This window comes from Vombatus ursinus, unplaced genomic scaffold, assembly GCF_900497805.2.
Source record: "Vombatus ursinus unplaced genomic scaffold, bare-nosed wombat genome assembly UNPS02010769.1, whole genome shotgun sequence".
Taxonomy (NCBI): Eukaryota; Metazoa; Chordata; class Mammalia; order Diprotodontia; family Vombatidae; genus Vombatus; species Vombatus ursinus.
In genome coordinates this window covers 3,857,882-3,884,180 of record NW_020950547.1, presented here as the reverse complement: position 1 = coordinate 3,884,180, position 26,299 = coordinate 3,857,882, and the positions used below count along the sequence as shown (strand labels likewise).

The 26,299-nt window shown below is 42.3% G+C and overlaps 1 protein-coding gene across 1 annotated transcript; it reads left to right on the top strand.

Annotated features, from left to right (window-relative positions):
• Positions 1–24,475: 24,475 nt before the first annotated feature.
• Positions 24,476–26,216, top strand: SPRYD4 (SPRY domain containing 4). The gene is made up of 2 exons (XM_027854925.1): positions 24,476–24,559; positions 25,251–26,216. Exons 1-2 carry the CDS (start codon positions 24,481–24,483, stop codon positions 25,787–25,789), a joined length of 618 nt encoding a protein of 205 aa, XP_027710726.1. The 5' UTR covers positions 24,476–24,480; the 3' UTR covers positions 25,790–26,216.
• The last annotated feature ends 83 nt before the right edge of the window (positions 26,217–26,299 follow it).

Genomic DNA, 26,299 nt, shown 5'->3' with positions numbered 1-26,299 from the left:
AGAGGAATAGCAAGTCTGAGCTCTGCATCTCCTCTGACACTAATTTATCCTCCTTCCTTCAGCCAATGGAAAGCAGCCTTATTCTCCCCCTTCAGTACCACCTCCTAGCCCCCTCTGCTTGCCCCTGGATTCAATTTTCTTACTCCCCAAAGAAACTATTGCTCCTTTCTACACAAATCTTCCCCCTCCCTCCTTCTTTGCCCTCCCAATTCCAGACTCTCCTGGGTGAATTTGAGGTAGGGTCTCTAGGGGAGAATTGGAAAAGGAATTCTACCTAATCCTCTCTATCCCTTTTTTTGAGGCTGATTATTTGGCAATTCAATTCAATGAACCTTTTTATTAACTGCAACAAACTTTTATTATGAGCAAGGTTTCTGACTTCTAGTAACTTAGAGACTTTGGAGATGGGGACAAAGTCATCCCCCTCACTCCTCAATCTCCTTTCTGGGTTTGCATTTCAGGACAACAGATCTCAGCCCAAAAAAGAACTCATATTTCCACTGTCCTACAATCTAAGGCCCTGGAAAGGAACATGGAGACTATAGTCCTTGGAGGGACATCCACTCTCACCAATTGAACAACCTGGACCTGAGTGGGTCCCAGGGCTACATTGGGAACTGACCTAGCCCCCTGAATCTAAAAGTGAAAAATTTTAAAAAGCAATAGAGGTCGTAAGTATATGGTGGCCTACAAAGGTTGCCAAAGGAATTTCTTTTCCATCCCATAAAAGATTGAAAAACCATTGTAGAAGCAGGGAGTAAATGAGTGTCTGTGTGAACCCCCCAATGCCCAACTGTATATTCATAGCACTTCAAAGTTTCCAAAGAACTTTATGTTTATCATCTTATTTGATTAGGTAGGTTGTACAGATATTATCATCCCTTTTTTCATTTTGTGGTATGACTTGCCCAGGATCACACAGATAGTAAATGTCTGAGGCTGGACCTCAGGTGTCCTTCTGACTTCAAGGCAGGTGTTCTATCCACTGTGCCACCTAGCTGCCCCATCATTCCTTTTTTTTTTTTTTTTATAGTTACGAGAACTGAGGTTCAGGAAGGTTAAGGTGATTGTTTCAAGTGGAAAAGGCAAGATCTGAACCCAGATCTTTTGATTCCATGGTCCCAATTATCCTTCTTAGCAGACTTTAAATGAGGCAGGGCAAAAATGAACTGATACTGTCATGGCAAGAGTGCTAGACTTGGAGTCAAAAGACCTGAGTTTGAATTCTGTTTCTATCACATCAGAGATGGACAACCTTGGACCTCTCTGGCCATTGGTTTCCTCATCTCTAAGATAAGAGGATTAAACAAAATGCTGTCTAAAAACCCCTTTAAAAAATCTCTAATAGCTTATTCATTTAAATTTTAGGAGTTAGTACGGCAGCATAAGTATGTGAGAGTAAATGTGTAAGTTGGTCAGATTATATCGTCCAAGCTGAGAAGGAAAATTTCCATTAGGTTGCTTGATAAGGTGGTTCAGGATATCCCCCAAAGTACAGGTTATCCCACTTTATGTAAATGATCCCACTGGCTTCAAAAGGTAGGATGGTCTATCTGAGGCTGCTGCCTCATTAAGACCCAGTTTACAACAAGGAGGACAATTTACATCTTTCTGAGAAGCTAGAGATGGGAATGATAAGAGCCAGTGGGATATTGCTCTGGAGCTCAGGGACACTCTGCCCATACCAGGTTCCCTCCCCTGCCATCTGCAGCTCAGCTGTGGGCCCATGGGATGCCTACTCAGCATAGCAATATAACCCCATTGTGTGAATGGCTTTAGTGGGACAAAGGCCCCAATTTAGTATCTGTCCAACCAGGATCAACCCTGGCCTTCCTAGTAACTCTGGGTCACCTCCTTTCTCTTTTCCCTTTCTCTGATGATGCTTTGCTGACTGCTGGCAAAGTCCAGAACAATCTCCAGGCCACATGTTGTGAGAGAACAACTCGGCCTGGAAGGGAACAACGTTTACAGATGTTCCCCAGCTTTTGCTCTCCTGAGTTTTTATATCTCCAGTATCTCCCAGTGCCCCAGATTTGTTTGGGGAAGTTCGAGCTTTGCTTCTTTCTCCCTAGAGTATTCCTTCACTGTACACCCTCACTTTTAACTTCCCACAGCTTAGGGTCATATTCGCTGTACTCCCAGCACCAAGTGTTTAAATGCTTTACTTGTATGCAGAGAACTATGCCGGGCACTTTAGGGAAATTCCATCTGTCGTTTAGGAGCTCATGTTGAAGTAGGGGATATTCTGGACCAGACCTTACTCAGGCTGGTCCAGTGTTTTAGACTCAGGATTACAAGGAATATTCAGCAAGGGCACAGCATTGGTACAAATAAATATGACGATTTACATTTGCCACAAGTGACATGCTCAGTCAGAAGGGTATGCTGGATATGTTGACTTGCATGGTAATGGAAAGTCTATCAAGTCAGAGAAGTGTCCAACTCCCTGTGTGCTAGGCTTTTAGATATAGGCAGCCAGGAAGCTACACCAAGGGTTCAAACCTTAGTTCCCAGAACCAATTAAGTGTCAAAGATAATTTCATTGGCTCCTCAGGGAAAAACTAGCCTAGCCTTTGTAGAATAGATGTTGCTTCTATCACATCCCACCCCTTGGTGGCAAGAGGTTGAAATTCTTCCAGGGAATTTTCCATCACGTAAATGGCCATAGGGCCATTATTAATCAACTCTGATCTGGGGGATGTGAGAAGCCTGACATAGGCAGCATTGTCAGAGGAGCTTAGTGTAGGTAAAAGAATAATAAAACCAGAAAGATAGCAAAAAAGACAATAAGCAATGTAATGACCTCCTGATGGAGCACAGTACCAAACTGACCAAATATGGAAGAGAACAAAGACCAGAAATCTTAGGCTTTGCCTCCCTCTTTTGGGATCTGAGTCTCAGATCTTAAAAACCTATTGTATGTGGTCAGTGATGTCAGGGGGCTATTTACAGCGGTAAGTTGGTGAAATTAGTAATAACAGCACCAGGAATATCTAATGCTCAGGACTCCCAGTAACAAGAATACATTTTTTTGGCCTGTTTTGAGAATGACAAAAGTTTGCCAGAGACATACTATAATCGATGACACTTTTGGCATAGTCACCAGTCCCCAGTACAGGCCAGGGTGTCTGTAGTAAGGCAGCTGGGAGATTATTAGATTATTACCTTCTGTCCCAGAGCAAAGATTGATACTGACATTCATCCTTCTACTCAGGTAGATGTTCCCCAGCCCACCAGCCAAAAGAGAGTGCACTGACAGGGAAGCACAGGAGGGTGGAAGAATAATAATAATGATAATAACAACAGTAAGATTGTTGGGCCTGGGGCAGCTGGCTGATGCAGTAGATAGAATGCCAGTCCTGGAATTAGGAAGACTCATCTTCCTGAGTTCAAATCTGGCCTCAGACACTTACTAGCTATGTGCCCCTGGTCAAGTCACTTAACCTTGTTTGCCTCAGTTTCCTCATCTGTAAAATGATCTGGAGAAGGAAATGGCAAACCACTCCAAGAAAATCCCACATGGAGTCATGAAGAGTTAGACATGACTGAAAAAACAACTGAATAACAACAAACTAGCATTTGTATTGTGCTTTAAGGTTTACAAAGAACTTTACAAATATTATCTCATTTTATTCTCACACCAAGCTTGGGAGGTAGGTGCTACTTTTATCCCCATTTTGTAGATAAGGAAGCTGAGGTTGACAGAGGTTAAGTGACTTGCCCACAATCTCAGAAGTGTCTGAGGCTGGATTTGAACTCAATGCACTCATTGAACTCAAAATTATGCAGAGACTGATTTGCTACTCCTGTCATTAGAAAGGAAGGCACCAGTACAAACAGGATAGCTTTGAAAGCTATAAGTTGAACTTATTATAGACTTAAAAATAAGTGCAAACTAACTGTACATGACAGAGACCTACAGTTTCATATATAATCTTTTTCTGTTTTGTTCTATATTATGGAAATGCCTGTTTGATTGGGTATTTGTTAACTTCAGAATAAAAACAAATGTAAAAAAGAAAAAGAAAGCATCACACTTCTAAACAATTCTCCCCTTTGGTCCCCCAAGCCCTTTCTGAGTTTTCAAAAACATCCTGGGAAAAGAAGGCCTGTCACTTGAGGGGGACCTGAGCAGTTTCTCTGGGCTCTATGGAGCCCTCTGAGGTGGCAGGGACCTTAAGACTCAGGTAACTGTACTCAGGGAACCAAATAAGGAAGGGCTGGAAAGAGTCAACTGGAATTATGTCTGAAAAGCATCTGGTAGAATTCAGGTTAAAATGGAGGTGTGAAAGGTTGCAGGGAGGCCTAGCTCTTCCAAATGTACTCCAGAAGAGATCTAAAAAGGGTACCAGACTGAATAATCAAGAAATCCAAACAGGAACATCAGGATACTCCTTCACCCAGCCCAGGACTACATAAAAAGATAGCCGGAAGCACTGGCACTGGAAGAGAGAGGTCTTACTAGGGAAGCCAGCAGGAGCTCCAGTAAACCAACCTGAAGCCTGCAGGAATGCTCTGACTAGAGACATCGGACAAGTGGTAGAGAATCATAATGCCTTGACCGTGGCGGGGGGGGGGGGGGGGGGGGGGCACCCCCCCCCACCCGCGCGGGGGGGGGGGGGGGGGGGGGGAGGCCCAGAGCCCGCGGGGGGGGGGGGGGGGGGGGGGGGGGGGGGGGGCTGGAGACCCACAGCAACCTGCCTGGGGATGCCCGTGTGAGGTTAAGATCTCAGAACCCTGACAGGGTAGACCCCAAGGAGTGGGAAGATCTAGCTTTTCTAAAACCATTAACAATAACTAAAGAAAATGTACAGTCCTCTTTTCTATTCTCCTTGGTATCTGGAAATGTTAATTTTATTTGCTATTAAGTTCAGAATGGAAAAACACAAACAAAAAACAACAAAAACCAAGGAACTCTCCCCATTCAGTCAACTAGCATTTATTTATTTATTTATTTGTTTATTAGCTAGCATTTATTAATCACCTACTATATGCCAGGCACTGTGCTAAGGGCAAGGCATCTTTATCCTCTATGTCAGAGGTCCTCAACCTTTTTTTGTCACAGGCACCTTTGACAATCTGGTGAAAGTTATAGATGCCTATTCAGAATAATGTTTTTAAATGCAATAAATAAAACACATAAAACAAAACACAAAGGAAAATAAAATATAGCTTTCAAAATATTAAAAAACCACCAAGTTTATAAACTCACAGTCAAGAATTCCTGCTCTGTCTAGAGCAACCAGTGGACTAATCCCATTGGACCAGGGAGGGGCCTGCTTTCTGTTCTGGTGAAAGGATGCTTGAAAAGGATAGAACACTAGTTCAGGTAGAGCTGGTCCCCCTCATCTCCATCAGAAGGAAATGTATCTGATCATAGGGTGCCTTGGCTCACATGGTAGTGGGAAATCTGTTAAGTGTGAAGAGTACTGATTCTTCATTGGCTGGCCTTTTTATCCTTCAGGTAACCAAGAAAACCATCAATGGCTCAAGACTTGATTGGCCCGAGGGGCTAAGGCTTGAGCCTTAGCCTTAAAGCCTCAAGCCTTAGCCCCTCGGGCCAATCAAGTCTTGAGAACAAATTTCTTTCCTTAAAAGTGTAATATGCCACTAATAAGCCAAAATATTTTGCATGATTGAACATGTATCAGCTATCTCAAATTGCTTGCCATCTCGGGGAGGGAGGAAGTAATGGAAGGAAGGAGAAAATTTGGAACTCAAAATTAAAAAGAAATGAGTGTTGAAAATTGTCTTTACATGTAATTGAGGAAAAGATAAAATATTATTTTTTTAAAGTGTAACATGTATGCTCTGATCCTTTCTCCCAGAGCCAGGCTGCTACTTCTTTCCCTTTAAGGTTCTAGAGTATCCTAAGGAGTTAGAGTATCTCTTTTCTGTCACCATCAACTCAAGCGCTCACCATCTGTGTTCCGCCTCATAACCATTCAACATCAATTGGTTTTTACAAAGAGATATTTACTTCCAAAGTATGACAAGAACATAGTATAACTATTTTCCCCAAGACCTCAGTTTCTGGGGGAGTGGGCTCAGAATAGCTCCATTCCTACTTAGTATTAGTCCCACCAAGTTCATGTCCAAATGTGACATAACTGGGTGAGTCCTTGTGTTAGGCTGGGTTCCTGAAGGCCACTCCTGTCTCCTCCAGGCAATGATTGGTGCTATATGTGGCTTCAAAACCCAGACTGAATTCCAACTCCTAGATTCTTTTTTTTAACTTTATTAATTTATTTTGATTTATCAACAATCACTTCCATAAGCTTTTGAGTTTTAAATTTTTCTCCCCCTCCCTCTCCAAGATGGCTCGCAATCTGATATAGGCTGTACATATACATTCTTATTAAACATATTTTTACATTAGTGATGTTGTAAATAAGAATTAGAATCAATAGGAGGAACCACCAGAAAGAAGAAACAAAACTCAACAGAAGAGAAAAAAAAATAGCAAATAGTATGCTTCGATCTGCATTCAAACTCTATGGTTCTTTCTTTGGATGTGGATAGTATTTTCCATCATGAGGCCTTTGGAGATGTCTTAGATCCTTGTATTGCTGAGAAGGGTTAAGTCTATCAATATTAGTCATTGCACAAAATGGCTGTTACTGTGTACAACTTTCTCCTGGTTCTGCTCACTTCACTCAGCATCAGACCATACAAGTCTTTCCAGGTTTTTCTAAAGTCTGACTGCTCATCATTTCTTACAACTCCTAGATTCTCATGACATTCTCTAGACCTTTAAAACTCTCAGTGCTCTACTCCCTTCACATAAAGTAGGAAGAAACAAGCTAAAAGGACAAAGACCAAGGCCTGTTTCTTGGGACCTTATGTTCCTAGAGGATAGCCCTAAGGCCTTTCTCTTTGTCATTTCGTCTCTCACTAGACAGCATGAGTGAAAAACTTACTGAGCTCCTCAATACTCAAATGAAACAAAGGGCAGAGGGCTGATGTCGATAGGCCTTTTTTGAATGCTTGGGAGCCAATCAAAGTGCCTCTCCCCCACCCTGTGGTTAGCAACCAGAACCAGTTAAGAATGCATTTATATGCTCCTCACCTTCCAAGGTACTCACCCAACACAACATCATGAATCTCCCAGAATGAAACTCTCCATTGTCTTCCATTCAGAGAGGCTGTATCAGCCAAGCAAGCTGATGGGGCCTGTGAATGCACCAGATGCTGATGACAAAGGGGAAAACAAGCTTATATGGCAGGGACCCTAATAGATGTCTCTCTTATCATGCTTTTTTTTTTTTTTGAGGCAATTGGGGTTAAGTGACTTGCCCAGAGTCACACAGCTAGTAAGTGTTTGAGGTCAGATTTAAATTCAGTTCCTTCTGACTCCAGGACCAGTATTTTATCCACTGCGCCACCTAGCTGCCCCCTTCTTATCATGCTCTTGCCCCACTTTGTGCCTGCCCAGCCTGGAAGAGCAGTTGGGTGACCAAAACCCAACATCTCTGAGCTTTGCCCAATAAACCACCCTTTGGAGCCTAAACAATAAAATTCAGCCCATACTTCTTCTTCTTCTTCTTCTTTTTTTTTTTTTTTTGCAAGGCAATGGGGTGACTTGCCCAGGGTCACACAGGTAGTAAGTGTCAAGCATCTGAGGCCAGCTTTGAACTCAGGTCTTCCTGAATCCAGGGCTGGTGCTCTATCCACTGTACCATCTAGCTGCCCTCATACTTCTGGTTAAGAAGACCACATGCAGGGATATATAGGACACACTCACATACACACTCCAGCAAAGACCTGAAGAGGATTCCAGATGAAACAATAATAAAAGAGAGGAAAATATAGAAATGAATGACAATATCCAATCCAGAACTGGAAGAAATAAAAAAATAAAAAAATAAAAAAAGATTCCCAGAAGTCAGCAGTGACTGGGAAAAGAGTTACAACAGAGAAACCATATCAAACTCTGGCAAATGGATGTTAAGCCTGAGAACTTGGGGATGGGGGTCAAATGAAGGAAAAGATGATTGAACAGGAAAAAAAAAAAGAGAGAAGAAATACAATGAAGAAATGCCGTGGATGGTGGATGAGGAAAAGCACATGAAGAGGGGCAGGGGAATGGCTCAATAAGTCATGATGGTGGTGAGCAGGCCTTGATGACCTAGTGGATACACTCTCGGCCTCTCATACCTGGCTGAGGCTTCTGAGGACTTCCCAGGGGCTCTGTGCCCTGGGGAGAAGGCAAGTCTAGGGATAAGCATCTTAGGTCCAAGCCCCTCAGGGAAACGCTGATCTATAGGGTGACCAACTCTGCCTGCAAGTTACTACCCTACCTGTGGGCCTGAAAGACAACCAGAGCCCAGAGCAGCCTTGACATCTGGGGGACCCAGAGGAAATGGTTGGGGCAGGTAGGTGGTGCAGTGGATAGAGCTCCAGCCTTGGAGTCAGGAGGTCTTGAGTTCAAATCTGACCTCAGACACATAACACTCACTAGCCGTGTGACCCTGGGCAAGTTACTTAACCCCAATTGCCTCATCAAAAAGCAAAAGAAAAAAAAATGAAATGGTTAAGGGACTGAAAGAGAAAATTGAATCTGAAAAAGGGCAATATATCTTAGGCAGGCAAAATCCTCAATGATAGTGCTCTCAAAGATACAAAGTTGATGAGAAGAACTGGGGGGGGGGGTTTACAGCCGACAAAATCCAAAGCAGCAGCCACTTCAGCCCTATCACCATCTCCAGCTCCAGCATCAAGCCCTGCTACTACCCCCTAGAATGACTTTATCTATGGCAGCAGCTAAGCTCAAGCCCCAACCTCTTCCCCTGCTTTGGGCTGAGCCTGCACCCACATTTGCAGTAGCTCAGGAACGTGTCCCTACTGGGTTTCCCAAGGAAGAGAAAGCAGCATGAAAGCCAGTGAAGCAAGGATTCTTAGGCTTTTTGCACATCCTAGACCTCTCTGGCAGTCTGCTGAAGCCTATAGACCTCTTCTCCAAACAAGATTTTTAAATATATAAAATAAAACACATAGGATTATTTAAAATTTAAAAAAAAAAAGTTGGTGGATCTCTAGGCTAAGAATCCCTGCTGGAGAGGCATGTATTGATATCAGTCTGACATCATCTGATAAACTTTATGGTCAGTCAGTCAGTCAGTCAACTAGTAAGTGCCTGCTACATGCCAGGCACTGTGCTAAATGTTAGGGATTCAAAGAAAGGCAAATAGTTCCTGTTTACAAGGAACTCAGTCTAATGGGAGAAGACAACATGCAAACAGCTTTGTATAGACAGGCTATATAAAGGGGTAGCTAGGTGTCACAGTGGATAGAGCACTGGCCCTGAGTCAGGAGGTCTTGAGTTCAAATCCGACCTCAGACACATAATACTCACTAGCTGTGTGACTCTGGGCAAGTCACTTAATCCCAAGTGCCTCGGGAAGAAAAAAAAAAAAACAGAATGCATTAATGTACCTATTTCCTAAGTTGAAATCTGGCCATACACACTTGACACTTAGTAGCTATGTGACCCTGTGCAAGTCACTTAACCCCGATTTCCTCACCAAAAAAGCAAAAAAACAGACTGGCTATATAAGAGGATAAATTGGGGGTAACCTCCGAAGGAAAGGACAAAGATTAAGGGGGACCAGGAAAGACTTCTTGCAGAAGGTGGGACTTTAGCTAACCTTGGAAGGAAGGCAGAGAAGCCGGGAGGCAGAGGTCAGGAGAGTGTTCTAGACATATGGGCCAGCCAGTGAAAACTCTAGGAGCTGGGAGCACACAGAACCTCAGTTTGGTGGATACCATTAGATTGGGAGCTCCTTGAGGGTAGGAACTGTTTTTGCCTTTCTTTGTCTCTGACTCTGAGCATCACAACACACAGTTCTAAATAGTGAACAGGTAGGGCAGCTAGATGGCTCAGTGGATAGAGTGCTGGAGTCAAGAGGACCTGGGCTCTAATTTAGCCTCAGATACTTACTAGCTGTATGACCCTGGGCAAATCATTTAACCTCTGTTTGCCTTAATCCACTGGAGAAGGAAATGGCAAACCATTCCACTATCTTTGACAAGAAAAGCCCATAAACAGTATGGTAATGGCAGGGGTGGGGAATCTGTGACCTTAAGGCCACATATGGCCTTCTAAGTCTTTGGGTGCAGCCTTTTGATTGGGTCCAAGTTTTACAGAACAAATCCTTTTATTAAGGGGATTTGTTCTGTGAAGTTTGGATTCAGTCAAAGGGGTGCACTTGAGGACCTAGAGGGCCACATGGGGCCTAAGGCTGCAGGTTCCCCACACTGGTCTATGGGGTCACAAAGAGTTGGACATGACCAAACAACAACGACATATAATGAGGATATTTCCACATCCTGGCCAGCTAAAGTTGCTTTGCCCATGTGGACTTAGAGACAACTCACCTATTTGAAGATGGGTTGCTTATGTGATAAACTCAACAACCTGAAACACTGAGAACCTGCTAGTAAGCCAGAAAAAGGGGTTGGGGGGGGTGGGGGAAGTTTTTGAGTAGTCAAAATAGGTGTTGTAAGATCCATAAAGTTTATGTACTTTATTCATTGGAAAGGTGCTTCATCCCTCACTAATAACACTTTTGCTTATTTGGGATGCAGTTTTAACCACCTTGGTGATATGTGTGTGTATGTATGCATGTATGTATTTTTAATCTTGAACAGATTAGAAAGGAAGGAAAGGGACTCCGGGTGGTAGGAACCCTAATAACAACATAAAGTGACAACAAAGGAAAACAAAAGGAAAAAATACATACATATACTATAAGAAGCAGACAGAAGAAATGAAAAAGCATTTTTGCATGGAGATAAATAACCTTATATATCTTGGAAATGTTTCTGTTGCTAGCCCTATATTATTTTGGCATAGTATAATCATTGATGTTCACTATGATTAATAATCCTGAGTCATAAAGAAAAGTTCAAGTATATTCTATTCAATAAATCAAGGAAGTAAACAATATATTTGTAGAAAGATTTCCATCTGAAGTGGTTAAAATTTTTTAAAAATTGGCACTTGAAGTGGTAAGCTTTAATTATGCAGAAAATTTGAATATTTGAAATATTTCCATTTTCCTAAGGCTATATAAATCTAATCCAATCTGATAAACATTGATTAAGCATCTACTGTGCTAAATTCTAAAAAGAAAGATAGTTCCTACCCTCAAGGAGCTTACAATCTAATTCGGGGAAATGACATACAAAAGGAAGCAGGAAAACAAGGATAAGGAGAGATACCAGGACCTAGCATGGGGGCATCTTGTTCATTAGAGTAGATGCAAAGTGGAGTGAGCCAAAAGGTCCAGTTTCTACCCTCTATAAAGGAAGGCATTGGGAAGAGTTGGGTACTGTACCCTCTAGCCCTCCAATCAGAGGGGAGAAGAATATGAGAGAGGTGAAATCACCAGTTTGGCAGCAAGAATGACCATAAAAAAAAAGGAAATTGAAATCAGAACAAAAGGAAACAATCATGAGGAGAACAAATAGCTTAGAAAAGAAGATAAAAAAACCTTACCCAAATAATGAAGTCCTGCTTTTAAAAGTTTACCTGAAGCATAATGAAATTTTGTTCTAGACACTGTGTGAATCTTTATACTTCAGGTTATTCCTTGCAAAAACATATTATTTGATCCTGTTTTTTTTTTAATCCTTTGCTACCCTCCTACATTTTATGGGTAAATTAATTCCTTTCAAGTTCAGGATTATGATTATTAATTGTATATTTTCCCTTCCATCATATCCTTTTATATGTTTTTCTTTATCTTGCCCTTCTTGTAAAGAAAGGGATGGAGAAAAAGAAAGGATCTGTATCAAGGCTAATAGTCTATAACTGAAATAGTCTGATAGTTAGGTGGTGAAGTAGATGGAGCAGTGGGACTGTAGTTAGTAAGATCTGAGATCAAATCTGGCCTCAGATACTTAGTAGCTGTGTAGCTCTGGACAAGTCACTTAACCTCTGTTTGCCTCAGTTTCCTCAACTATAAAATGGGGATAAAAATAGTACTTACCTGGCAGAGCTGTTGTAAAGATTATATGAGATAATATTTGTAAAGCACTTCGCACAGTGGCTGACATATAGTAGGAGCTCTATAAATGCTTCTTCTCTTCCCCTGCCCCTTTTCTCTTCACTAAGTCCAATCCACAATCTATGGTTCTTATACTTTTTTCTCTATTTTAATCCCTACTTTATTATCAGTCCTCTAAAGTTTATGTTTATTTTGTTTGTGACTTTCCTCTCCCTGATCTGGAGGAAGATCCAGCAAAGGAGACAGAGAAGGAGCAGTCAGACAGGTAGGAGGAGAATAAGAAGAGAATGGTGTCCCAAAAATCCAAAGAGAAGAGAGTATTAAGGAGAAGAAGGTGATCAATAGTGTCAAAGGCTGCAGAAAGGTCAAAGATAACAAGGACTGAGAAGAGGACATTAGATTTGTAAAGTAAGATATCACTGCTAACTTTGGAGAAAGCAGTTTCAGTGGAATTATAAGGTCAGAAGCCAAACTATAAGGGATTAAGGAAAGAGAGGAGAGAAAGTGGAGGGAGCTATTACAGATGGTCTTTTCAATGAGTTTAGCTACAAACAGCAGAAGCCATCTAGAGCTAATAGAGGGGATGAAAGGATCATGTGAGGGTTTTTTCAGAATGGAGAAGACGCGGGAATGTTTGAGGGCAGTAGGAAAGGAGCCAGTAGAAAGAGATTGAAAATAAATGAAAGACTAGGGATGAAAGAGGGGGCAATCTGTTGGGGGAGACTGGATGGAATGGGATTAGTCTTGGTAAGGAGTAAGGCCACTTCATCATGTGAGATAGATGAAGGAGAAAATGGCAGAAGGCATCTGAATGATAGGAGATGGGAAAGAGAGCAGAAGAAGGAGTTCCCAGCAAATGACTTCATTTTTTCTGTAAAATGTGAAGCAAGGTTCTCAAAAGAGAAAGTGGGGGGAGGAAGAGCCATGGGAGGTTTGAGAAGGGATAAAAAGGTTTGGAAGAACCATTGAGGAGAGTGAGATAGTGGATTGATAAGGGAGGTATTGCAGGATTGCAATGAAGGCCCAAATGAGATTATGAAACATGAATCTGTAGTGATCTAATCAGAACAGATGCATGGATTCTCTCTACGTTCATTCATGTGTATGAACATTGGTGCAAAAGTATTGAATAAAATATTAGCAAAGAGGCTGCCACAACATATTAAAAAGATTATATACTATGACTAAGTTAGATTTATACCAAGGATGCAAGACTAGTTCAATATTATTAGGAAAATTATGGACATAATAGAACATATTAATAATAAAACAATATAAATTAAATGATTGCATCAATAGATACAGAAAAGGCTTCTGACAAAATACAATATTAAAAACACTAAAAAGCACAGGAATAAATGGACTGGTTTTTAATATGATAAATAGTAGATACAGGTCTCCGGTGATTAGTTACATTATAAATACATAACATTATTAGTTCACATTGAAATTTTAGCCCACTAAAATCTCTAGGTTTTTTTTACATGAAATTTTTTTGTCTTATTTATCAAAATGAGTTTTATTATATGCAACCAGTGCCCGTGCCTCTTTTTTTTTTCTTTTTTTTTTTTTAGGCAATTGGGGTTAAGTAACTTGCCCAAGGTCACACAGCTAGTAAGTGTCAAGTGTTTGGTCTGAGGCTGGATTTGAACTCAGGTCCTCCTGACTTCAGGGTCAGTGCTCTATCCACTGGGCCACCTACAGTACCCATGCCTCTTATCTGTTTGAATTATTTTCCCCAGTGGCTAGCATTTTCTCTTCATACATGGCATCACTTAATAAATGTATATTTATTAAATATATATAAGGTATATATTGATTGATCGCCCCTTAGTTTAGATTCAGAATCTAGCGGCTGTTGGTTTTAACTTGCTAACTAAAGCCCTGAAGTTTGGCAGGGTGCTAGGCTGGCATGTAGAGAGGCAGACTTACTTGTATCTACTGAGACACAGCTGATGAAGCCATTTGGCTGGTGATCAATTGCTGAACTTGGCCTTGTGATAAGTATACTTCCACCTGGTGGACCAACCAAATACTATATTCCTTTACTGAAGCGGCCACGTGGGCTGCTGTTACTGTTACAACAGCCCAGGTGTCACTTGAGATACATACTAAGTGCAAATACAATCTCCATCTTACCTGATATATTTTAATTTTGTTTTTGAGTAGGTTATGGATGACATGACTAACACAGAATGAATGTTATTTTTAATTTTTGTAATTTTTCTGGAAACTTTGTTTTCTCTTCAGAGAAAAAAAGTTTTTAGAAAAAAAATTCCTTCCCTCTTTGGGATTTCCTCTATCAGGTGACTATACTTTATAGGATGACAAATACAGTGTGCTTGTGAATGTTCTTGGTTAATAATCCAGTAAGCTACATGCAGTTGGTAATGGTTCTGCTGATTTGCATGTAGAATAAATTTCCCGGATATTATTTGACTTTTTTGGTGTATACTTTGGTGTATACTTTGCAGTTATTGATATTTGCACTTATGGGAGGGTGGTGGTGAGGAAGGGGGAGAAAAATTTTAAACTCAAAAAGCATATGGAAGTGATTATTGATAAATCAAAACAAATTAATATAAAAATAAAAAATTTTTTAAAAATTGAAAAAAATATATTTGCATTTACATGGCTCTGAATATGTTACTTTAATGTATAGCACTATATAGTGCTGATCATATGCACATACCTGTTTCACCATTTTTTAAGTGTTACATGTTAGAGTATGTTTGTTTTTGAGTTATTGATTTGCTGAAAACAATTATAATTAAAATTTGAATGAAATGGTTGTCAAAACTCGAGAAATAAATGAATGAATGAAGCATTTATTAAGCACTTACTATGTGCAAAGCACTGTGCTAAGAGCTAGAGATACAAATAGAGAAGTTAGATAGTACCTGCCCTCAGGGAGCTCACATTCTAATGGGGAAGACCATACATATGGAAGGTTTCAGCTGCAAGTCAGATGGAAAGGCCCTGTGGTCCACAGGGTACAACAGCAAAGCAGATGGTAATGGGGGACACTGCTATTCCCAAGTCTCTTGTGTTCATGATACTGGGCTATCTCCATCAGTGTTCAAGAGAAGATGGTATCAAAGTGGTGGTGGTGGTTTAACTAGCTTGCCTCCTTTATCTCCCTCAGAGTGCCCTGCTGTTTCAATTAGGCTGACTTGCCTACCGTGAGAGTGACAGTTGGTTGGTAGTTGGTGGGGATAGTAAACCTCTTCTCCACAAGAATTGCTTCCCCCGATGATGGTCACGAGGGATGATAAGGTAAAGAATGGGTGTAGAAACAGGAAGAAGTTTTTTGATCCTTAGGAATAGTCCCTGAGTGTAAAAATAAGAATATTATAACAATATTGTGTGATATAGATGTACACTTTGAATGTACTTGGTGGGGTCACCAATGTGATAATTGAGAAATTGTAAGAGCACAAGCAGCCTACCCCAGTTCACTTACTTCCTTCTACAATCTTATAGAAAGGCTTGGGTATCACTTTATTAATTAGCTACCAAGAGAGTGTAATAAAAAAGTTTCTCACCAGGTGGCACCATTCTCCAACCACTGTCCCATTGATGTCAGTTTCTTTGATGTATGTGTAGGAAGTCCCCTCAAAAGTCTATGCTTTTTCTACCCACCAAAGCCACACAGCTTCAAATGCCTGGACAAAAAAACCTCTGAATTTTTGCTGACTGTGTTACAAATTTTAGACTTTTTTATTGCTCAGAATTATCAAAAATAGGAAAACCTGTAGCCCTAGGGCCCCCATTCCAGCATCTGAGAAATTTCTTAGCTTAATTTTCATAAAGTAACAGGAATTGGCATAAACTGTCACCATTTCCTATGGACATAATCCCCTCAAGGTAATCCCCTCAACCAACAAGATTGGAGGTAAGAGTTCAGAAACTGCCTTGGGGGCAGCTAGGTGACTAAGTAGATAGAGCACTTGCCCCAGAGTCAGGAGGACCTGAGTTCAAATTTGGTCTCAGACACATGATACTCACTAGCTGTGTAACCCTGGGCAAGTCACTTAACCCTGATTCCCTTACCAAAAAAAAAAAAAAAAAAAAAAGAAAAGAAAAGAAAAAAGAAAAACAAACTGCCTTAGGCAGCAAACTCTTATGAGGCAGCCTGGTACCTGGAAATGATGCTGTATTTGGAGTCAGGAGGCCTAACTTTAAATACTAGCTGTACTGTTATGTAAAGTTGGGAAAACAGTTGTACCTCTCTGGGCCACAGTTCTTCATTTGCAAAAGGAAGAGATTGGATTAAATGGTTTTTTAAGGTCCCTTTCAGATATATAGATATAGCTAGCATTTATATCGTACTTTTAAAGCCTGTAAAGTGCTTTATATATGTTAATTCATTTGATTTTCACAACAACCCTGTGAGGTAGATGCTATTACTCTTCTCATTTTACAAATGAGGAAACTGAAGCACAGAGAGGTTGAATGACTTGCCCAGGGTGGCACAGCTAGTGAGTATCTGAAGCCAGATTTGAACTTAGGTCTTCCTAATTTCAAGTCCTCTACTTCAAGTCCACTTCACCACTGCCTAAAATCACAAAACTATAGTCTTCTCTATCAGGGATTGATTGGCCAATTATGGCCTATGTGCCAAATGCTCTGCTGCCTATTTTTGTAGGCCCTGAGGCCTAAAAATTTCTTTTTACATTTTGAAATAAAATTTATTGTATTTAAAAATGTAAAAATTATTCTTAGCTCCCGATTCTATATTTATATATGGCACCCCCTTTGGGAGCCACCCTCTCCCCCAACTCATACACAAAGGTTGAGTCCCTTGGACGGGTAATTGGTTCAAAGGTATTCTGTAGTCTGGCAAACTCTTAAAACTCTAGTTCATGAGCCCCCTCCAATCAATTTACTTTTACTAGGCAGTCAAGAGATATACTTAGCTCAGAACAAAGGCATTTACTAAGATGGCCCAGAAAGAACAGTAGCTACAAAACATTCCCCCTACGAACCTGGGACACACTCCCACAGATAGACACAGTGTCAGTTCAAAGAGTAAGCCCATACATAGAGCGTGTTCACTAATAATGAACACAGATGTAGGGAATATATGTGGTTAAGGCAACTCATGCTTCAGGTACTATGGGGCTCCAATGTCCTTTCCTTCTTATGATATCCTCATGCTATTCCCCCTTTAATATTACTTAGCTGGCCTTCTTGGATTTGCTCCTTGGTTCCATATCTCTACCCCTTAACTGACATGCTTATTCTTGAACCCATGGTTAGCTCTCTTTTCTGCTGCCAAGAGTCACTTTCTTTCCTTCTTTCTTTTTTTTAACTAGGCAATGGGGTTAAGTGACTTGCCCAAGGTCACACAGCTAGTAAGTGTCATGTGTCTGAGATTAGACTTGAACTCAGGTCCTCCTGACTCCAGGGCCAGAGCTCTATCCACTGTGCCAACCTAACTGTCCCAAGAGTCACTTTCTTCAAAGCTGCCTCCATTGACTGTCTCTGAGTTCACTGACTGTGGATATGGTGCTTAAAAAGCCTTGTAAAGGCCAGCCAGTAGGAAGCTGCCCTTCTAATTCCATCAAGCTTGATTGAAGACTTCTTCACACCTTCTAAAGGAGTTAGTGTACCCTCTTCTCTGCACTTCCTTTAGAACCCCAATACCTCCTTGTCTTTGTTGTCTGCCCCTTACGTTCCATGATTAGAATATGTAGAGGGGAATTGGTTGATCAGAGGCACCCTGACCTAATTTTACCCCATATACATACATATATATATATATATATAGTAAACAGGTAATCAACTCTATATTCATGTTGTTTATTTAACATAGTGAAGGTGCAATGGAAAAATTTTTCAATGCCTGTAGATGGGCACAACATCAACCATACCCCATAACTTTGTTCCCAGCTTGTAGAAAGGGATGTGGTTGCTGATGTCCAGAATCCAGCCGTGAGGGGCAGCTAGATGACACAGTGGATAGAGCACCAGCCCTGGATTCAGGAAGACCTGAGTTCAAATCTTGCCTCAGACACTTGACACTTACTCGCTGTGTGACCCTGGGCAAGTCACTTCACCCCACTGCTTCACAAACAAACAAACAAACAAAAAAAATCAGAATCCAGCTCTGGATCCTAGACTGAAACAGGTGATAGCAAGGGGATAATAGGGTGGAGGAGGGGAAGAAAGGAATATGAATCCCGGCCTCTTCCCCAGCTAATGAAGTTTCTAATCTAATCTAATAAGCTACATTGTATCGGCCATCTGGTCTGAATTCACCTTCCGATGCTGGCCAGGCTTAGGATGGACTGCACCCAGTTCTATCCCTTGCTCTAGCGCGCGTTCTGATCTCAGTCCTCTGTCCTGTGTTTCTAGCAGGAACCATCCCTGCCATCCCTCTGTCCCTTCCCTACCCCAAGGTCACAGTGTCAACGGCAAAATGGCCAGAAAGCCTGTAGCATGAGGGTCAGTTTTTTCATCTGAAAAATGGGAATGGTAAAAATACTTAAACTACTTACTTCCCTGGGTGTAAGGAAAGTGTTTTATAAAACTTACAGTGCTCCATAAATGTGAGTAGTTATTATTGGTAATAATTTGGGCCCACTCTTACCTATTCACATGTATTTCCCTTTGTACCTCACAACAAGAAGCCTGTACTTATAGGGGCCAGTTTCTTCCTTGTGTCTCAAATGAACCCAAAATTCCCACTTTGACTAATACTGTTCTCTTCATATGGAATATTCTGCTCTTTGAAAGCCCAGGTGACTTCTAGCTGGGGTAGGGAAGCCTTGCATAGAAAAAAGGTATCCTTGAGCTTAAAACTTAAAAGACAGGTAGGATTTTGATAGGCAGATGTGGGCATTCTAGACAGAGAAAACACTACTAGCAAACACACCGGGGTGGAAAAGCTTTTAAGAAACCCTGAGTGAGCCAGTTTGATGGTTGCTCCCAAATGTTTGGCTGGGAGGAAGAAGAGGAAATTAACTTGAAAAGAGAGCCACAGCCACCGTGAACCACTTGACATGATCAAATATAGGCTGGACTAGAAGAGGCAGAGATAAGAAGTAGAAAAAGCAACTATGAATAAGAAAAAATGTAATGGTCCAGCTGTGATCTAATAAGGACTTGAACTGGGGTAAGGGTAAGGAGTAGTTAGAACAGAAAGGAAGGAAAATTGTTAAGAAAGAATTGACAGGACTTGGTGGCAGATTGTATGGGGGGGGGAGGGGAGGGAGCCTGATAAGGGAGAGGAAAAAAGAGTCAGAACTTTGGAGCCTGACTGGGAGAATGGTTGAACTGTTAGTAGTGATATAAGCAGGGGGCAGAAGAATTAGTTCCATTTTGGACACTTAAGTGTTATCCCAGTCTCAAAATTCATTGATATGGGACCGTCTCCTCACTGGTGGAGATGAAAGTCCTGCCCTGTGTAAGAAGGGGGATGGAGTTGGTGAAAGCAAGAGAGCTCCAGCCTTTTACAGTCTTCTTCAAGTCTACTTCAAGTCTTGAGTCGCTGCTGGTCCTTCTGGCTTCCAGCTTTGAGAAGGAAGATGGAAGAGGCTGATCTGACTTCAGGTTGCTGAAGGAAAAGACTCTGGGGAGACATGAAAAGAGCTGACAGTCTCCATCATGTCTCTATCCCTTATTTGCTACACTAGAGACTTTGGGAAACCTCCCCTTGGGTGAAAGATCCAGAATTTTTCTCTTAGGTGAGCTGAGTTACTTCATTCCCAATGGGAGAGCTCGTTCATTCTGTATTATCTAGTATATATATTCTCCTATGAATACATTTTATGATTTCTGTTTTGCTTCTTGGGGTCCTCCTTTCCCCCAAAAAATGACACAGTGATCAGAAGTTAGCTTGAACTTGATCACATCCCCTAGACTAGTAAAGAAGTCAGGTAGATATAATTCTAGACTAGTACTCCCTCTCTCTGAGGAGAGCACAGTGGCAGCCTCTGGCCTTGCTTTCCTGCACCCCTCCCTCTGGCAGTTATTAAAGTGTCCCTTGGAGAAGGGTAGAGAGAATCTCCAAAGGCCTTGTGATGGAAAATGCTATTCACATCCAAAGAAAGAACTATGAAATTTGAATTGCTATTTCTTTTCTCTTCTGTTGAGTTTTGTTTCCTCTTTCTGGTGGTTTCTCCTATTTGTTCTAATTTTCACTTACAACATCACTAATGTGAAAATATGTTTAATAGGAATGTATATGTATAGCCTATATCAGATTGTGCTCCATCTTGGGGAGGGTGGTAGGGAGGAAGGGGAAGAAAAATGTTAAACTCAAAAGCATATGGAAGTGATTGTTGATAAATCAAAATAAATTAATTAAAAAAAGGAAAAAAAAGGGTAGAGGGAAAAGAGGTTAGAGATGTCCATTCTGCTTCTCTTTGAGCCACACAATATGACAGATTCATGATACATGTGAGCGGACAGCCCTCACTACACATGGGGCCTCTCCACACGTGGGCATCATTATGTAAATCTGACGTAACTCAGACGTTTATGTGGAAATGTCCAACAGGCAATTATTCTAAACTTGTTTATTCCCTTTATTACATCTACTGAATCACCAGCTTATCTGGCTCCACAGCAAAAAAAAAAAAAAGAACTCTGTCATCTCACTGTGCAATCCAATCATCAGTGAATCACACATGGCCAGAAGCAAGGCCTATCCTTATGCCCCAAACTTCCACATGATTACTTGGAACTAAAAATAACAACTCTATCAGCAGTTCTCAAAGTACGGTTCATGGTCTCCTGGGGGTGTGGGGCTGAGACCTTTCTAGCGGGGGGGAGGGGTGTCTGCAAGGTCAGAATTATTTTCTTTTTCTTTGTTTTTAAATACATTTTTATTGATACTTCTATTTCTTACACCACCATAGTATCCCATGCATCTCTTCCTCTCCTCTTCCCAGAGAGCTCATATGACAAATAATAGTTTTTGGAGATGGAGGAAAAGAGTCAACACAACTGATCAAAACATTGAAAAAGTTTAAAAAAAAAAAAGTGTGATGTGTAATATCTATGAGATCTCCCACCTACACAAAGGGTATGTGTGTGTGTGTGTGTGTGTGTGTGTCTTCTTATATCTTTTCATTTCAGTCCCACTAGATCTTTATCATTTTGTCACATTTACTTTTGATTTTTTGGTATGTCATTGTTCTTTCCATTTACATTGTTGTAGTCATTGTGTTAATTATTTTCTTGCTCTCTGCTTATTTCATTCTGCATCAGTTCATGTATATCTTTCCATGCTTCTTTGTATTCATCACACCTATCATTTCTTACTGTACAGTAACATTCCATTACATTCAGGTACCACAATATGTTTAGCCATTCCCCAACTAATGGGCATCTACTTTATTTTCAATTCCTAGTTATCAAAAAAAAAATGCTGGTTTTCTTTCTAAACATGTTTCAAATTCTTCTTTATTATTGAGCATCCATCTTTTGTTCTGTATGATAAAGCTCAGATTTGCAGGATAGGTCACCTTAGCTGCTGAAAAAAGCTAAACAGGCAGAACAGAAGTAGTAGTGTGGGGAAAGTTCTGTCAGGGCCGGGGTTCCACAGGGGTGGGTGGAATATTCACTAAGCTTGGGCTCACCTGCCTGTCTGGTTACTGATCTGCCTCTTGTGGATAAAGCTTTGGGTTATGCAACATGCCAAGGTATCAGCACACTATCTTTCCAAGATAGTTTTTCACCATTTTCATTGCTTGGTTGTCTTATAGCAGCTTAGAGTGGTGAAAAGTGCACAAGATCTAATGAAACAGTTTGTGTAACCCCAGCTAAGACCATCTCCCACTTATACTTTCTTAAAATGTTTTCACAAAGATGGTAGAGGATCAAAGGGCAAAGAAACTTGGAGGAAAATAATATATGTAGATGCACAAGAGAGCCCCAGATTTTCAGTTCTGGTGAACTTAAGGGGAACTTCTGCCCAAGGTTTTTGGGACCACACATCAGCAAGAAGAAAGAAGAGACAATGTCATTACAGTTTCCATGCCTCTCTTGCTGAGCCCAGAAAGAAATGCTGGATGGACACCCTTTCTACTATGACTGAAACTGTGGGAAAGAAGTGAACTAAAGACTCTTTGTGGAGTGGGTATAGAGGAGAGGAGACAAATGAAATGAGAGTAGATGGGTGAAGGAGTGAACTAGAACCAGGCAGAGGGGTGGAAAGCAAATCATGCTTAGCTAGCAGCTTTTTTTTTTTTTTTAAGCTAGCAGCTTTGATTGGTGAGAATAAACATAGTCCAGGCCACAACTTCTTTCTTCTTCTTTCCTCCCCATAGTATAGTGGTGGGGCAATTTTTACCCAAGGTTTTCATCTCAATCTCTGTTCTTCTGATCCCCTAAGAGTAGTTGAGAGAAGGGGTAGAGAGCAAAGGAGACTTCAACCCTGTTGTAGCCTGCTATGCATTACTTTAATATTGATTTGTTTTTCTATTGTTTGATGCTGCAAAAAAATTAACATATCCTTTAACAATGGATTGTCAAATCCTTTGGATCTGAGGGTTTGAGATTCAGAGAGGAAGCCCATCCATGAGAAAAATAGAGGCTTGAGTTGATTAGTTGATTAGTTTTGAATTTTGGGGGTAATTTCTTAGTACAGTCCAGAGTGTACTTGTTAGATTATCTTTGAACTTGGAGAGAAAGTTAATGTAACTGGAGTACCAAAACCCATTGGTATGAGATTCTCTTATTTGTAAAGATCAATGCCCCATACCTATGCAAGGACAGGAGTTGAAGTGGTGAGATAGAGGATAGTGCCAGGTGTTTTGAGTTTCAAATTTCTTGTAGGCTCTTGAGTCTCTTCAACTCTCTTGAGTAGGTTTGAACCTTCTTCAAACTTCTTCAGTGTCTTAAGAGTCTCTTTGGGCTTTAGGTGCTTCTGGCTTCCAACTTTGAGAGAGAAGATGGACAATGCCCATCTCACTTCAGGTTGCTGAAGGGAAAATAAGACTGTGAGGAAGACAACAAGAAAGGAGCTGTCAGTCTCCATCACATCCCCATCCCTGGATTGTGGCATGTAGGGTGTTCAGGGAAGACTAATACCTCTGATGTGATGGCTGCTAAGCCTTTTTCAGAGCTGCTTTCCCCCTTTGGTGTCTACTTGATTCATCCAATTCTCACTTGTGATTCTGAGAAGCTGTAGCATGCTCAGTGTCCACACCCTACTAAACCATTTCAGCAGACAGGCTAAACCAGGTTGAAGTAACTGATGTGGTCTCAAATCTGTTGGTGAGTTAGGGGGTTGTCTACCCCAACCAGGTGAAGACTTCCTCTGGGTGGATGGGTGGATGAGAACAATATGTTCCAATAGTCATGAAGGCAGTAAAATGGGATCAGTGCTGTCTTTTGACTTGCACATAAATTGTGTTTAAGTAAGGTAGAGATGTACAAAGTTGTCAGCCTCACTTTTTCTTCCAGAAGTGGCAAGACAAAAATCAAGATGACTTGTGATAGCTCAGGAGGCAATGGATGACCTTTACATCTTCAATGTCTAACCAATCTCCCCCTGTCCTGCTTTCTTAACAATTCACTGGGAACCAAGCTGTTAGCATTTCTCACAGCACAGAGGCAAGAGACAGTATGGTGTTTGATGAACTGACTGAAGGCCAGTGTAGCTGGATCATAGAGTATATGGAGAAGAGTCAAATGTAAGAAGACTGGAAAGCCCTTCAGAGCTTGTCCACTCCAGTCCCAGGAAATTGGGACAATGTCTGGCCCCCAAACATGCTGCATAGGTGGTACTTAGAATTTAATCCTTCTATGCCTGCATTTGAGACCCTTCAGAAGTTTAGCTTTGCTCAGCTGTCTAAGCTTACATAGGGCCTCCTCTGGGCTATCCACTTCACGACTTACACACAATTGTTGGGTCTACCGGGGCATGACAATCCTGGGTTCAAAGCACTCTGTGAAGCCACACTCTTAACTATTGCTTAGGGCATCTAGGTGGTTCAATGGATAAAGCACTAGATTTGGAATGAATTAGACTACTTCCTGGGTTCAAATCTGGCCTCTGACACTTACTAGCTGTGTGACCCTGGGCAAGTCACTTAACCCTGTCTGCCTCAGTTCCTCATCTGTACAATGAGCTGGAGAAGAAAATGGCAAACCACTCCAGCATCTCTGCCAAGAAAACCCCAAATGGGGTCACGGAGGGTCGGACACGACCGAACACCACCACCACCTCTTTCAGAAGGGCTATCGTTGGCAAATGGCTTCAGACTTCACAGCCGGGGTGGGAGTGCCTACAGGTCTGGAAGAGAGAAGAGCGTGGGAACAACACAAATAACCGCACACACCGCCGCCCCCCTTTCCACCTCCTCAGGCCACACCCAATCCTCAGAAGCCTATCACACGCGATAACGTCATCATGCTGCGCCGTGGCCTCTCCCGATCACGTGCCCAAGAAGCGGCGCCGTGAAAATGGCGGCGTCTCAGCGTGAGGGGCGTGCCTAGACAGCCGGGGCGCAAGATGGCGCTGCTCAAAGAGAGTGTGCTGCATCGCTGGGGAGCTGAGTGGTTGGGGGCCGTGGCCGCCGCCACCCGGAGAGGTAGGGGCTGTTTACTGGCCACCCATGGGACCTCCTGCCGACTCCCGAAGGCCTTTTCCCCGACCACACGCTCCCCAGTCCTTCCCTTTTCCCGCCCTCCAGCCTCGGTCTGGGGGGCGCTTTTGTCCCCCCGCGCAGGTGGCCCAGTCTCTCCGACTCTGGTCCCCCCATTCCGTACAGCTGGGGTAATTCTTGTGTTTTTACAGCTGTTGGCCCAGTGAGATGAGTCTATTTGTCTCGGTCTCTGGGGCCATCCCTTTTTTGCTCCCAGCCAAGACCCACACCCCGCATGTCATCCCACCACCCCTCTCCCGCTCCCAGTAAAATCCAGACCCCCCCAATGTCACCCTGCTACCCATCTGAGATTCAGGCCCCCGAACGTAACTCACCACTTCAGCTAGGGCCCAGACCCCCAAATGTTACCCTACCACCCTTCTCCCACCCCCAGCCAGTACACCACCCCTTGTGCCACTCTGCCACCCCTTTCAGGTTCCGAGCCAGGACCCAGACTTCTGAGTATCACCTCACCACCCCTCTCCTGCTCCCAGCTAGGATCCAGACCTCCAAATGTTACTTCCCTTTCTAACCTCCCCCCCCCAGCTTTTCTTTGGGGAGTACCACCCCTTTTGGACTCCAGGGTTCCCATCCCAGCCTCATCCTTTTCATTGCCTTTCTCTGGTTTGCTCTGCAGCTATCAGTTTTAATCTAGAAGAAAAGACAGCTCATACCAGCCTCGCAATCTTCAAGGGGGAGACCGGTGTTAAGTATGGCATGGTAGGGCTGGAGCCCACCAAAGTGGCCCTCAATCAGGAACGCTTTAAGGAGTGGGCTGTGGTGCTGGGTAACACCGCAGTCACCAGTGGTCGGCACTATTGGGAGGTAACAGTCAAGAAATCTCAGCATTTCCGAATAGGTGTGGCGGATTTGGACATACCTCGGGATTGCTGCATTGGTGCAAATGATCATTCCTGGGTGTTCACCTATGCTCACCGGAAGTGGCATGCCATGCTGGCCAATGAGAGTGCCCCAATAACAGGCATTGGCCAGCCTGAGAAAGTGGGACTGCTTCTGGACTATGAGGCACAAAGACTCAGCCTGGTGGACGCAAGCCAGACTGCTGTAGTATACACCTTAAGGACAGAGTTCCGAGGCCCAGTGGTGCCTGCCTTTGCCCTTTGGGATGGAGAGCTGCTGACCCACTCAGGGCTTGATGTGCCTGAAGGAATCTAGGGTGGCTTAACTAGAACCTCTCACTGAAGCCCCTGGGTGGGCCCTTTTATATGTCCAGCCCAGTTTATTCTAGTTCTCATACCTACTCATCCAGCAGTATCGGGCAGTTGTGCAATATCTTGAATTCATCTGCCATTCTTTCTTCTATTCCCTATGGAGGTTGAAGAGACAGCTCCCAATTCTGCCAGACACATATGTGTCCGATTTTGTTGGGGACCAGTTTGGTTATAGAGAATGATACGTGCGCCTCCCACTGGGCCACTAGCCAGTCTTAGATTTTACCCATTCTGAAAGTTTACCCCTGCACCTCTGCTTTAACTTCATTACTATAATTCTACTTGAAACATAAACCAAGGTGACCCTCTCCCACTCTGCCCATATTTGGAGTCTAGTGGTTTTCTGTTTGGGGGTTCTACCAAACTTCTCCAGAATAAGCCCTTTCTACCTGTGGCTAGAGGAGTAGCAAAGTTGTCAATGTGTCATTGCCCTTTTCTTTGTTTAGTACACGGA